The following is a 12,203-nucleotide window of genomic DNA, read 5'->3' on the forward strand; positions in this document are numbered from 1 at the left end:
AGGATCAGGAAAAGTAACTATTGGGTTATAACTATGCTTAATAACTGAGTGATGAAATAATCTGTACAACAAACCCCCATGACATGGGTTTACCTATATATCAAACCTGGACATGTACCCCAGAACTTAAAATAAAAGTTTAAAAAGGTAGACAGTGTACTACGACATGATACTGTATTGAAAACTAAAATATAATTATGAAGGTGGAATACTAGAATTCCCTGAGAGGAGTTTTTATAAAGGTACAATCGAAAATATTAACGATTGTATATTTATCCAGAAATACCTACATTTCTTAACGCCTATTTTTCTATTATAAAAGTGAGTAAAATGAATATTGCTCCTACTTAAAAGATACATTGAATTAGAGACTAATGAAATATAAACTGCAAGGCCTCGCATGGCATCTTGGGGAAGAAAAAATTCCAAATTCCAATTTCCAAATCAAAGAAGCAAGAAATGACAATAAAAAATTTAATACTTAAGGCCAGGCACATTGACTCACACCTGTAATCCCAGCACTTTGGGAGGCCGAGGTGGGCAGATCACAAGGTCAGGAGATCGAGACCATCCTGGCCAACATGGTGAAACCCTGTCTCTACTAAAATATAAAAAATTAGCCGGGCGTGGTGGTGCACACCTGTAACCCCAGCTACTTGGGAGGCTGAGGCAGGAGAATCACTTGAACCCAGGACGTGGGGATTGCAGTGAGCCGAGATTGCGCCACTGCACTGCAGCCTGGCAACGGAGCGAGACTCCATCTCAAAAATAAAAGAAAATAAATACTTAAATGTTTCTATTTTTCAACTTGCAGAGTTTCAATACAAATGTAAAACATACTTAAAATATGTGTTTCTATTACATTATGTGCTATCAGAGAGCAATAAAAATAAAATGTGATAAAAAAAGAACTGCCAACAGAAAATGGAGGTTAACGTAATATTTATTTTAGAAACCAGAAAACCAAAAATAAATAACTTATATCAGTCAGTTCTTCCTCTTTCATGGCATTAATCACCCTGTGATGAGTTGCTTGACATCTGTGTTTGCCATGGTAAAATAAGCTGTGTGATGGTTCAGACCTGTCTGCACCGTCCGAAATTCTATCGTCAGTGCTTACCATATACATAGCTACCCCATACACAGCCAAGGCCAAATGCATATGTAATGAATGGACTTCAATTCTGAATGTCCTGTCCATTCACTCATTTATCTAGAGAGCAACACAGTAAAGAGGCAAGAGTAGGAACTTTGGACCAGGCATTCATTCACTATTTTATTCATTCATTCATGCATCTATGCAACCAATATTTGAGGACACCTATTTTGTGCCATTTTTCTAGGTCCTGAGACACTGCAGTGAAAAACAGGTGTTTCCAGCCTCATATAGCTCGACAGTTCTGCCACTAATCTTGGGAAGTCATTCAGTCTGCGTAAGTTGGTTTTCAGCTGGTTTTTTTTTTTTTTAGAAAAATAGAATACTAATAACCAATACGGAAGATTATTTTAAAGAAAACAAGTCATATACAAAATGGACCTGGCACATGGTAAGTAAGCAATCAGTAATTAACAATCAATCAAAAGCCTAAAAACAAAATACCAAATATAAAATTTAGAACCAGTGACAAATGACATTGATTTCCAGAGCAAACGCACCTACAAAAGTTCAAAGAGAAAAAACATTGTAATAATATTAATTATGTGTTAATAGCCATATTAGTATGAATCTGTTCTCTCTATATGGTATCAAATTTTCTTCAAAATCCTTTGGCATACACCATCTTAAGTATTAACAACGAAAAATGTCCATAGATTTCTGTACTAGAGAAAAAAATTTCTACGAAACCAGTTTGGCTGACATGGAGAGCTTTGTGTGGACAATGAAGGTCATGTAGATTTGTATTGTTCTTGACATCTTCTAGCAATGAGTAAATGGGGGAAATCATGTCAGCTGGGCTTCTAAATGATCTACAGCCATGGGGACACACAGCAAGCAGAGGAAGACTTGGTCAGGAAGTGTTTTGCAAAGATGGCTTTTGCAAGGACACTTAGGGAGGTTGAGACACATGCCCAGGCTTACGTAGCTACTCAGGGGTGGGGTCAGAATTCACATCCAGCTCTTCTGACTCAGAGTCCTTTGACCCTTCGTGACTACTACCTCCGCATGGGCTATCGTCCTCCTTTAGAAGTTCAGATACACAGGTAAGAGAAGGGAGCTTATAAAAAGTAGATTCCTTTTATGCCTCAATTTAAAATTCTCAGAAAGAGTTCTAAACACTTTAAATCCCTTTTACCCAGAAGCTTCTGGTTTTTGCTCAGTCTTGTTAGGAATTGGAGTGGCTGTGATACATCTCTGAGATGCTATGAAATAGAGATGAATTGAAATACTTTCAACATTAACAAATCATCTGAGGCCCCATAAACACCCTGCACAGTACATTCATGGTACATGCAGGCCTTTGTCTTACTGAAAGACAACCTATGTCATCTGATGTTAGGAGAGCCACTCACTTCAGACCACTGAAAGTTTCAAAAAAAGAGAAAAAAAGTCATAAACCAAGTATTCAGTGTCATTTACATGATATCTACCATTTCCTTACGAGGCCATGGTCGGTGGTCTTCCTTTAAAACTTTTGTTGTATTCTCTCAAAAAAAAAAAATCATTTGTTGAGCTCTACTTTGTTTTAAGCACTGTATGCAATTGTTAAGCTAAGTATAGCATTTTTTTAATCTCTTTTCTTGGACTGGATGCTATTTGTTCAAACTCCTTTACTTCCTATCACTGTGCTGTCCAATCCAATGGCCACTAGCCACCAAGACAATTTTAGTTAAATTTGAATTAATTAAAAGTAAATATAATTTAAAATCCAGGTCCTCAATAACACTCACCACATTTCAGGTGTTCAGTTACCTCACGTGGTAGGTGGCTACTATAGTAGGCAGTGGGCACATAGAACATTTCTGTCATGATAGAAAGTTCTATTGGACTGCATCGCCATAAGGCATCAAATCTAGGACTTCCATCTAAGATCAGATATGAACAGAACGACCACCAGAATAGGTCAGACTAAGTTCCCAATCTTATCATTCCTGGGGTTCCAAGAGCTAAACTACAGGTCAGAGGACAAAAGCATCTAATCTATTTAGAGTGGTTGACTAGACATCCTGGTATAATCCACGATGTCCGTGAAGCAACCAGGATGCTGATTATTCACTGACACTAAATTACAAACACAAAGTCTTAGTGAATTTATTGACAGAGAAAGAAAGAGAGGCCACAGAAAGACAAATCAATAAAGACCTGAATTCAAGCTGTGTGACTTCAGGCAAATTGTGTTACTTCTCTGATCCTAAATTTCATAATCTGCAAAATGAAAAAGTAGATAAACTCTGAGTTTCCTTTCACCTCTGAAATTCCTGGATTCTAAGGCTTTATATAGCTTGCATAATATCCAAGGAGCTGTGCAGACTTCCAAGATATACAAGACAAGACTCCAAAGACTTTCCCATTAATGAGTAGAGGAAGCTAGCTACATAGGGCTAAACAATATAAGACAGGACATTGTAAGTATCATAAAAATGGTATTACCAACGCATCCTACAGAATCTCCCTCTTTATTCTACCAGAAAAAAAATGACTGGAGGTAGTGAAAACATTCACTTTTCTTTCATTATCAAAAAATATGGTAGCATATGGTACCCTACCTGGCACATACCGGATGTTTAATAGTTTTTTGTTAAATGATAGTAATAAGATAATAATGACAACAATAATATTAATTATACCAGCAGTCATTTATTGGAAACCTAATATAGATTAGGTTCTATGCAAGACACTTTCCCCAGGCTATCCCATTTTAGCATCAAACAGCCCTATGAAGAAAACATTAAAACATTTTTTATGTTTCATCACTTTATGGATTTTAAAAAACTGCAGAGAAAGGAGTTAGGTCGCCAAACCACAGCCACACAACTAAACAGTGGCAGAGCTGAGATTTAAAACCAAGACTTCCCAATTCTAGTACACATGCTTCCTCCATTTCCACCCATTGTCTCCTTAAGAAAACTTTTACTTGTTAATCACCAGAAAGGATCAAAGATAAGAAGGCTCTCAAACTTTTTGGGAACCCAGCTAATTTCATAAAATTGCCATTTCTTATATATTCTTCCAGAAGACAAAATAACAATTTATCTTTCTAGATAGGCCACTCAGCCAAAATATTTTCTAGTCGAGACCAGGTGGCAATTTCAATGGAGCTAGAATTGAGTTCATGATTGTCTGTTAGTGTTCCAATGTCTTTTGTTAATTAGACACAAGACAAAAGGGTGTTAAAAAGAAGCCGAGTTACATTTGCATTGCTGTGGGCAAATGGCAGAAAGAAGTGGGCCTTTGTTTCCTAAGGAACTGGGCACCCACTCTATCATTTACAATTATTTTATAATTAGGTTGATATTTAGTAGGATAGAAGCCTGCGTAACCCTCACATCCATAAGCCTCCTTATCACTGTCATGATGTGGAAAGCAAGGGCCAATTATTTGTGCTGCTTGTTTTCCACAATCCTGTTTTCCAAGAGACTTAACATTAAAGTCACTAAACTGTCCAAATTCAAAATATTTCCACGTTCTCTGCAGTGATCACATTCTGTCACCCACACTTCCTAAAAATACTCTGCTTTCCATCACTCACTAGAACCACAGAGGCTATTAGAAGGTAATAAAATCCCTCGAGGACTTCTCTTTTGCACATTTGCACTTTCCTCTGCTCAATTAGATTCAGGGAGATTGGAAGTGGGAAATAAAAGAAATAAAATTCAGGCCACAAATCCTTATCGTAATCCCACAAATAGCACTGATAAACAACAACTGGTGAGGAAAGAGCTCAGCCCTGGAGGACTCTCCGGCTCTAAACTCAATTATTATGCAAAATTCATCATTAAATTATTACTCATAAAATCCTTCTATCTACTTCTCATCAAGAAATATCATCATGGAAATATCAATGATGGTCCTATCTTATCTCAGGGCACACGTCAGTATTAGTATCACTGAGGAAAAAACAGGTCTGAATATGTTTAGGGTAGACAACATCCCTTGGTCCAGAAAGTTTCTTTCAAATAATCTGATTTACAAAAGACACTCCATTTAAAACTTCTTCAAAAATGGCAAGATACTTCTCTCAGTGCCTGCCTCCCATCTGAGCCCTTAATTTAGAAATCTGAGGGCTTAAAAGGACCATGCTTTTCACAACGATCTTTTACACACATTCCTTCCTTTTCTAGGGGGTCTTTGTCTTGTTGTCCCTTGTACATATTCCTCACTCTGCTAACATGTAGTAAACCCAGACAGATTAAGACTACTAAATTTCAAAAATATTAAAGATCAACTTAGGCACAGTGGTGCACGCCTATAATCCCAGCTACTCAGAAGGCTAAAGCAGGAGGATCACTTGAGCCCAACAGTTCAAGACCAGGCTGGCCAATATAATGAAAACCCATCTCAAAAAAAAAAAAAAAAAAAAAAAAGTCAAAGATTATTTTTCACAACGGGGACTTAGGCAAGAAATATCGACACCCTCAGTGTTGACCACATGGGCAGTACTGCACTGACAAATCCACTGAGTTAATGTAGAAAATGTCAGCTAGCTCAACGCTGAGAGACTACTAATGTCTGTGGCCCAGTCTCTTCCAAAGAAGAAATCAAGTCACTCCTCTTTCTGGCAAGTACGTCTCCTCTCACAGAACAGGTTGACTTCAGAAGTAGCTTTCAAAGACAATGCTTAGGTCAAGACAATCAGCATTTAAGTACTCTTCCTGGTTGGGTGATAGCTCTCACTGTTACTTCATATAAGAAAAGCCAGTGGTCTGGCCTTGGTCTTCAAGAATGGAGCAGTCACGGCTGGGTGCTGTGGCTCACGCCTGTAATCTCAGCAGTATGGGAGGCTGAGGGAGGAAGATCACTTGAGCCCCAGAGTTCAAGACCACCCTGGGCAGCATAGTAAGACCCCATCTCTAGAAAAAAACAAAAAAATTAGCCAAGCATCATGGCACCCACCTGGAGTCCCAGCTACTCAGGAGGCTGAGGTGGGAAGATAGCTTGAGCCTAGGAGTTCAAGGTTAAAGTGAGATATGATTGCACTACTGCACTCCAGCCTGGCCAACAGAGCAAGACCTTGACTTAAAAAAAAAAAACAGAATGGAGCCACCTTAACCCTAAAATAATAACCTTTTGCCACTACCACCATATGATACCATATTTGAAAGATTTATTCAGGTACCTCAGCTTCACAGGTGACAAGGCTGTCATCTCTTCTCTTCTCCAAAAGGCATTGTTTCCTCCTTTACGACTAAATAAACAGTGCAAATTATGTCTTCAACTTTAAGTCAGGTTTAAAAAGAAAAAAATAAAAACAAACAAATGCAAAGCAAGTGACTATATAGGGATGAAGAGACAGGAGAGGAGAATGGAGGAGAGAATGGGAGTAGGAGAAAGGTGAGGGGAAGAAGGAGATGGGGGAGGAACAGTGAACTTGGTAAGTTTGCTATTTCCAAAACCATGTTTACTGCAGTAAGATAATGAATGAGGAAAACATTTTCATTTTCTTTTCTGACAGCTTGAGCATAAATGATTGCTGCAATAATATCAGAAATTATTGGGCATTTTGAGGAGTCTTGCGAGTGACAAGCCAGCATTCCAGCCAATTTGAAGCTCTGGCTCCAAGGTCCCCTAGAAATTCTGTTTTTCAAATGCAGGAATGTCAGCTGCTGGACTGAAAGTGATGTATACTGTCTAGTGGACAGCATGCTGGCCAGACACCAAATTTGAAGTGTCTCTCCTTGTACTCAGTTGTTCTTTACGGCCAGTGCTGCCCCCACAAAGGAGAGTTTTGACCAAAGCCGACCAAAAATGGGGGTATTGTTTAAGATCCATCAACACCAAATAACACTGAGTTCTGACTTATCACCTCTACAGATTCTTCAAGAAGCTGATCTGAATCCAACACCTCTTAGAGCTAGTTGGGTCTCTTTTTCCCAAGGCAGTTGACGACTTCTAGTTCTAATCTAGTTAGGGGCCTGTCTGAAGGAGGCCTAAAAAGTGCCAGGAATAAAAGCAGTCAAGCCGCAAGATTTTATGTGCTTTTAAATGAGACGTCCTCAAGTACATAAAACAACATAACCATTGTAATTTAATCACCTGCTTATGAAAAAGACAGCCCTCTAAATAGAAGAACTGAGAAGGCAAATACTTTGCCTATACGGATTTTTAGACTGTGTCTCTGACATCAAATGAACTCTATTGAGACTCCCTGTATTATGCCAAAAACCCACCAGCCAACATCCAAGACTGACTTGCAAGTAGCAACCCTAATTCGGATCATGAAGCAGCATTACTATCACCTGTGCCCTTCAATAGGGTGACAGCCACTCTACCTTAACAGTCAGAGTTTTATCCACTGTACATTTTTTCCATAAGATTCCTATGGACTTCTCCATGGAAAACAGATCCCTGGAATGTTTCCGTGATTTGGAGGAACTCCTGTAATTTGTATGAGGATAGCGATAACGAGAGAGACATCAAACAAACACAAGAAATTTACACATCCCAGCTTTTCTGTGTTTTCCACTTTGGAAACCAATAGCCTATGAAGATAAAATGAAAACAGCACATACATATCTTGAGCGTGTGTAAATCCTCAGAGTCGTACGCAATAAGTAAACAGGAGGTGTCATGAGGAGGCAAAACACCACGAATGCTCCCAGTTCAGAACACACTTTCAAGAATGATGCTTCAATAGTGAAGTAGAAGGGAAAATGGGCATGAGTCGAGAGAACAGCAATTTCTCTATCCTTTCTCTCCACTGTTACTAAGCAATGTCCTATTGGAACTGAAGTTTTTTTCTAAGTCTTCGATTGACTTCCTGATTAATAAGCATTGTAATCTAGTGTTTATTCTTTTATGAAGGTGGAGCAGTTGAAATATCCTAACACACATATTCAACCAACACCCCTCTCCGATTATTTTGTTGTTCTTCACATCGAAATTTGGCCTCTACTGAGAAGACATTGAATGGGAAGCCCATGTAAAACAGAAAAAATAGAAGCTTAATGGACACATGAAATATGTGATGTCCCGATCTACGTCTACACACAGATATAGACCGTTTGACCTGATAACTAGCAAATAACAAGCAAGGACACTGTGTCTCTTTACACATTATCTGATATTATTTATATATTGTTATTTCTATCACAAAGAAAAACAAAAAAACAAATGCTCAGAGAATATAAGAATAGACAGACAATCCATAGGTAAGCATTAAGAGTAAAATTTACTGAAAGGAGTTATTTTTTCCAATAATGATTTATCAGGAAAATCTTTCTTTGAGAAGTAAGTTATATGTGGTCACTAATCCTAAGCAAAGAGCTAATAAAAGAAGGGAAAAATGAGTAGCACAAGCAGTTCTAAGCTTTATCAACAAAATAATCATGCTTTTAAAAAACGAGGTAGTACATTCTCTTCCTGAAATCATTACAGTCTGTTAACGTAAAAGCAAAATCAATGGCGATTTGATGCTATACAACACGGTATAGAGTAAACCCAAAATTACCAATATGAGGCTCAGATACACTAAACAGTCAAATAACTATTTCTAAAAGCCCTGTCTTCTTATTTTATTTGTTCTCAAAATAACAAACTGACTGACACACATGGGTTGCTGCATATTTAGTTTATTTCTAATGAAGATAACTATTAGGTGTCCAATCTACTCAGTCCTTAATCTTTTAAAGGGAAACAGAGAGGGAATACAATTGTTTAGTCTAACGGAAATAGCTTACTACTATATTTTTCCAACCAAAAGTCTAACTCTTCACATTGTATACACCCATAAGATAGAATTCAGAATTCTCACAGCTTGCATATTACAATATTCAGTCTTACCAAAAATACAAAATATTATGACATTTAAAACCACCCAACTCCCCCCAAAATATTTCTTCTCGAAACCAACTCTAAATAGAATAGACAAGTATCCAGTTAATTCAAATAACTTAAAAATACAATACTAGTAATTTAAACTCAAGTGGATTATTTTCCTGATTTATGCACTTGGAATGCTTTAAGACTAACATAGACAACTAGGTTCTGATTTCTCTTTCCCATCACACTGTTTTATCTTACACACATGTAAATGCATTCATAAGTACACAATATAGTACTGTTCGCCAAGGCTAGAGAATCAAACAGCTAACATTGTACCAGGACGCCTGTGCATCTTTCCATTAAAGCCATAGCAATATTCCCTCAAACACATATTCATCACTACCTTTTAATGATTCTGGGCTACATGGATGAAAAGTTTTGATTTAGTGCACGTTAAAGTAGGACATAGTCTTTCATCTTTATTCATAATCAGTTCTGATCCTCTTACTGAAAAAGAGATAAATGCAAACATCTTGAACGCTTCAATGGGCTTCTCTCAAATTAAAACCTTTAACAATTTTGGGGTGTTTCAAAGTATGACTTCCTTTTTACCATGTGAGTGTTAACCAAAGAAATATTGCTCAATAAGCACTCCAGATAATATACTTTAAAAAAATCATTTATAAAATGCAATAAAAATGATTGGTGCAGAAGAATACTGCATCCTTCATTTTAGTAAGATTGTTGATGATAACCAGAGTGAAGTCGCCTAAGCAACCACTCGAAAGCACATGCAATATTTAAATGCATCTTTATTATGGTTGCTCAGTGTCTAAAAATTTGTTGCTGGTAGCATTGCTATTAAATGTATAAGGCTGCCAAACCTATTTGTGGCCAAAAAAAAAAAAAAAGTAACTCTGCAAGATAGATATTATTTAATGATTTAATAGGTATATGGCACTAGAATATAAATACTCATAAATACCCCAAATCATAAAAGTAACAGAAAGTAAAAAATAATTTAGGCTAAGACAAAAAAAGACTAGAATTGACTAGTCAAGAACAAAATTATTAAACCACATACATTTACACAGACACATTCTGTCTCTTGCCACAAAACTGCAAAGTGGTCTATTTTTATTTCTAAAATGTGATATGCTTATGCAGTTATTATAACCTAAATGTTTAGAGGTGAGTATAAGAAAAAGCTTCTAAAATTATTATGGATGCTACTAAATCATGTGTATAACAACCAAAATATCTGGAATGCCCAAATTTGCTGTTATTGCTCATGACAGAACAATCTATGCAAAACCAGTAGGGAACATGGGAGGAGGCCTCATTCACTTCAACGAGTTTCTCCACGTATGCATCATTGGAGAATGTTAGATCACTTTCACGTATACAGTACGTAATCACTGATGATTTGGGGAATCCACAAGGCCACAAAGTTGATACATACTCTGATCTAGAAGAGGAAAAACATCGAGAAAGCCAGAAGTTTCCCGTTTTCCAAGAAACTGAAGACATTCTTACCTTTCTGTACACCAGCATGTTAGGTGATTCATCTGCCACCCCGTTGCTGGTCTGTCCGTAATTATTCCCCTGGGCCATGTCGCTCAAAACTTGGTCCGCTCTCAGATACGAGAATTATCAGTGTGCCCTGCAAAGGGTTAGAGAGACTTCAGTGAGATCCCAGTGGTGGTGCTTAGGGGACTCCCCTGATTCATCGTCATCATTCACAACACCCACCCCACATGGCGTGTTCTTACAAACTGGGGCTGGCTGGAGAAAGTGACACAGGACATGGATTTTTTTAAAAATTAGTTGACACCTATAATACCCTCAAGGAATTATAAGAAATTACAATCTTCCAGGTAGAAATAGCCATTTGGTTATCGTTTGAGCTGACTTCATTTTCTGGATACTCGTTTTGAGAAGTGTTTGATGCTCACCCTAAAAACTCATCGGTAGCATTTCCCTAAGACAGAGTTCTCTTCTCTCCCAATACTTGCACCTGCACTTAGTGATGTTTTCCCCAAAGGGTGGAAAGGCAACACCTGGGGGGCGGGAGCGGGGGGCGGGGTAGCACACTTTCTCCCAGGTATCTGTCTAGTGTCCCCACCTGCAGCGCATCAGAGAGGCCCATTCCCGCTGTCATTCTCCAGCACATGGTTTCCTCTATTCCCCCGGGTCTCCCACACACAGCCAGAGTATACGCTTCGCCTACTTTCACCTGCCTGCGCTGCCAGCCACCGGCTGCTCTCCTTTCTCCCCACTTCGCTTCGAAAGTCCAGAGGTAATCCTGCCTAATTTTTTTGCAAGAAGACACACAACATGTCCCGGCAACAAGAACTAGTGGGAGGTCAAGCCTTCAGGCCATTTTACCCGGGTCACTGTGGGTAAAAGTCTAACTGCAGAAGCCTCCAGAGCAACCAGCCAAAGAGGAGAAAACAGGCAAGCCCAGCTCCCCTTGCTCGCTGTCACAGCAGCAGCAAATGGCAGGCGAGCCTGTGCCCCGCGCCGCGGCGGCCGCCGGAGCCGGGCAGCAGTTTCAGCACCGTGGACCGCGGGGTGCGCGCTGCGCCTGTAGCCCAGCCCCGGCGCGGGGCTCCCGGCGGCGGCCGCCTTGCGCCAGCCGACGCTCCCGCTGCGCAGAGCGAGGGCTGGGTGCGGGCCGGGGGCCGGGAGGGCTCTGGGTGGCGCTGCCTCCTCCCCGCCCGCCTCCCCTATTTACCTCCTCCGCCAAGGTCACGGCCCCGCGGCGTCTCCCCTCCCGGGCGGGCTGGGTGCAGGCGGTGTCAGCTGGCGGCAAGCGGAGCAGCGAGGCAGGGCAGCTTCATCACACTCGCGGCGGATGCGGATTCCGCGCCGCCCCGGCTCTCGCTGCTCAGGCGACCGCCACCCTCGCCTCGCCGCCGCCCGTGCACAGGCGGCTCCGGCAGCCGCCACTCGCGCCCGCTCCCCTTGGCCGCCTCGCTGGCTCGCTCCCTCCTCCGCTTCTTCTCCCGGGGACTGGGACCAGCCGAGCGCGCGCTGGAGTCGAGACGCCCGGCCCGTGCGCGCGACTGGGAGGAGGGAGGAGGGGACAGTCACGTGGGACAGGGGCGTCCGAAGGTGCCGGCTCGGATGGGCTCGGCTCGGCCGCCGCCACACCGCCCGGGCCTCCCGGGCCTCCCCGGCCTCCCCGCCCTCGCGCCCCTCGGGAGGCTGTAGTCCTGCCCCCGGCGCGGCCAGCCCGCCCTCCCGCACACCCCGCCCGCCCGCCCGCGCGTGTGTACGT

The 12,203-nt window shown here is 40.9% G+C and overlaps 1 protein-coding gene across 2 annotated transcripts in view; it reads right to left on the bottom strand.

Moving 5' to 3' along the window:
- RGS7 (regulator of G protein signaling 7) overlaps positions 1-11,989 on the bottom strand; it is a 565,601-nt gene extending 553,612 nt beyond the window's left edge. For both annotated transcript variants that reach the window (XM_030936869.1, XM_030936868.1), the window contains exons 1-2: positions 11,658-11,989; positions 10,457-10,583 (exon numbers count right to left, since the gene is read on the bottom strand). In XM_030936869.1, coding sequence (XP_030792729.1) covers positions 10,457-10,534 — 78 coding nt within the window. In that variant the 5' untranslated portion in view covers positions 10,535-10,583; positions 11,658-11,989. The remainder of the gene's footprint in view (positions 1-10,456; positions 10,584-11,657) is intronic.
- Positions 11,990-12,203: the final 214 nt, after the last annotated feature.

Source organism: Rhinopithecus roxellana, chromosome 8 (genome assembly GCF_007565055.1).
Source record: "Rhinopithecus roxellana isolate Shanxi Qingling chromosome 8, ASM756505v1, whole genome shotgun sequence".
Taxonomy (NCBI): domain Eukaryota; kingdom Metazoa; phylum Chordata; class Mammalia; order Primates; family Cercopithecidae; genus Rhinopithecus; species Rhinopithecus roxellana.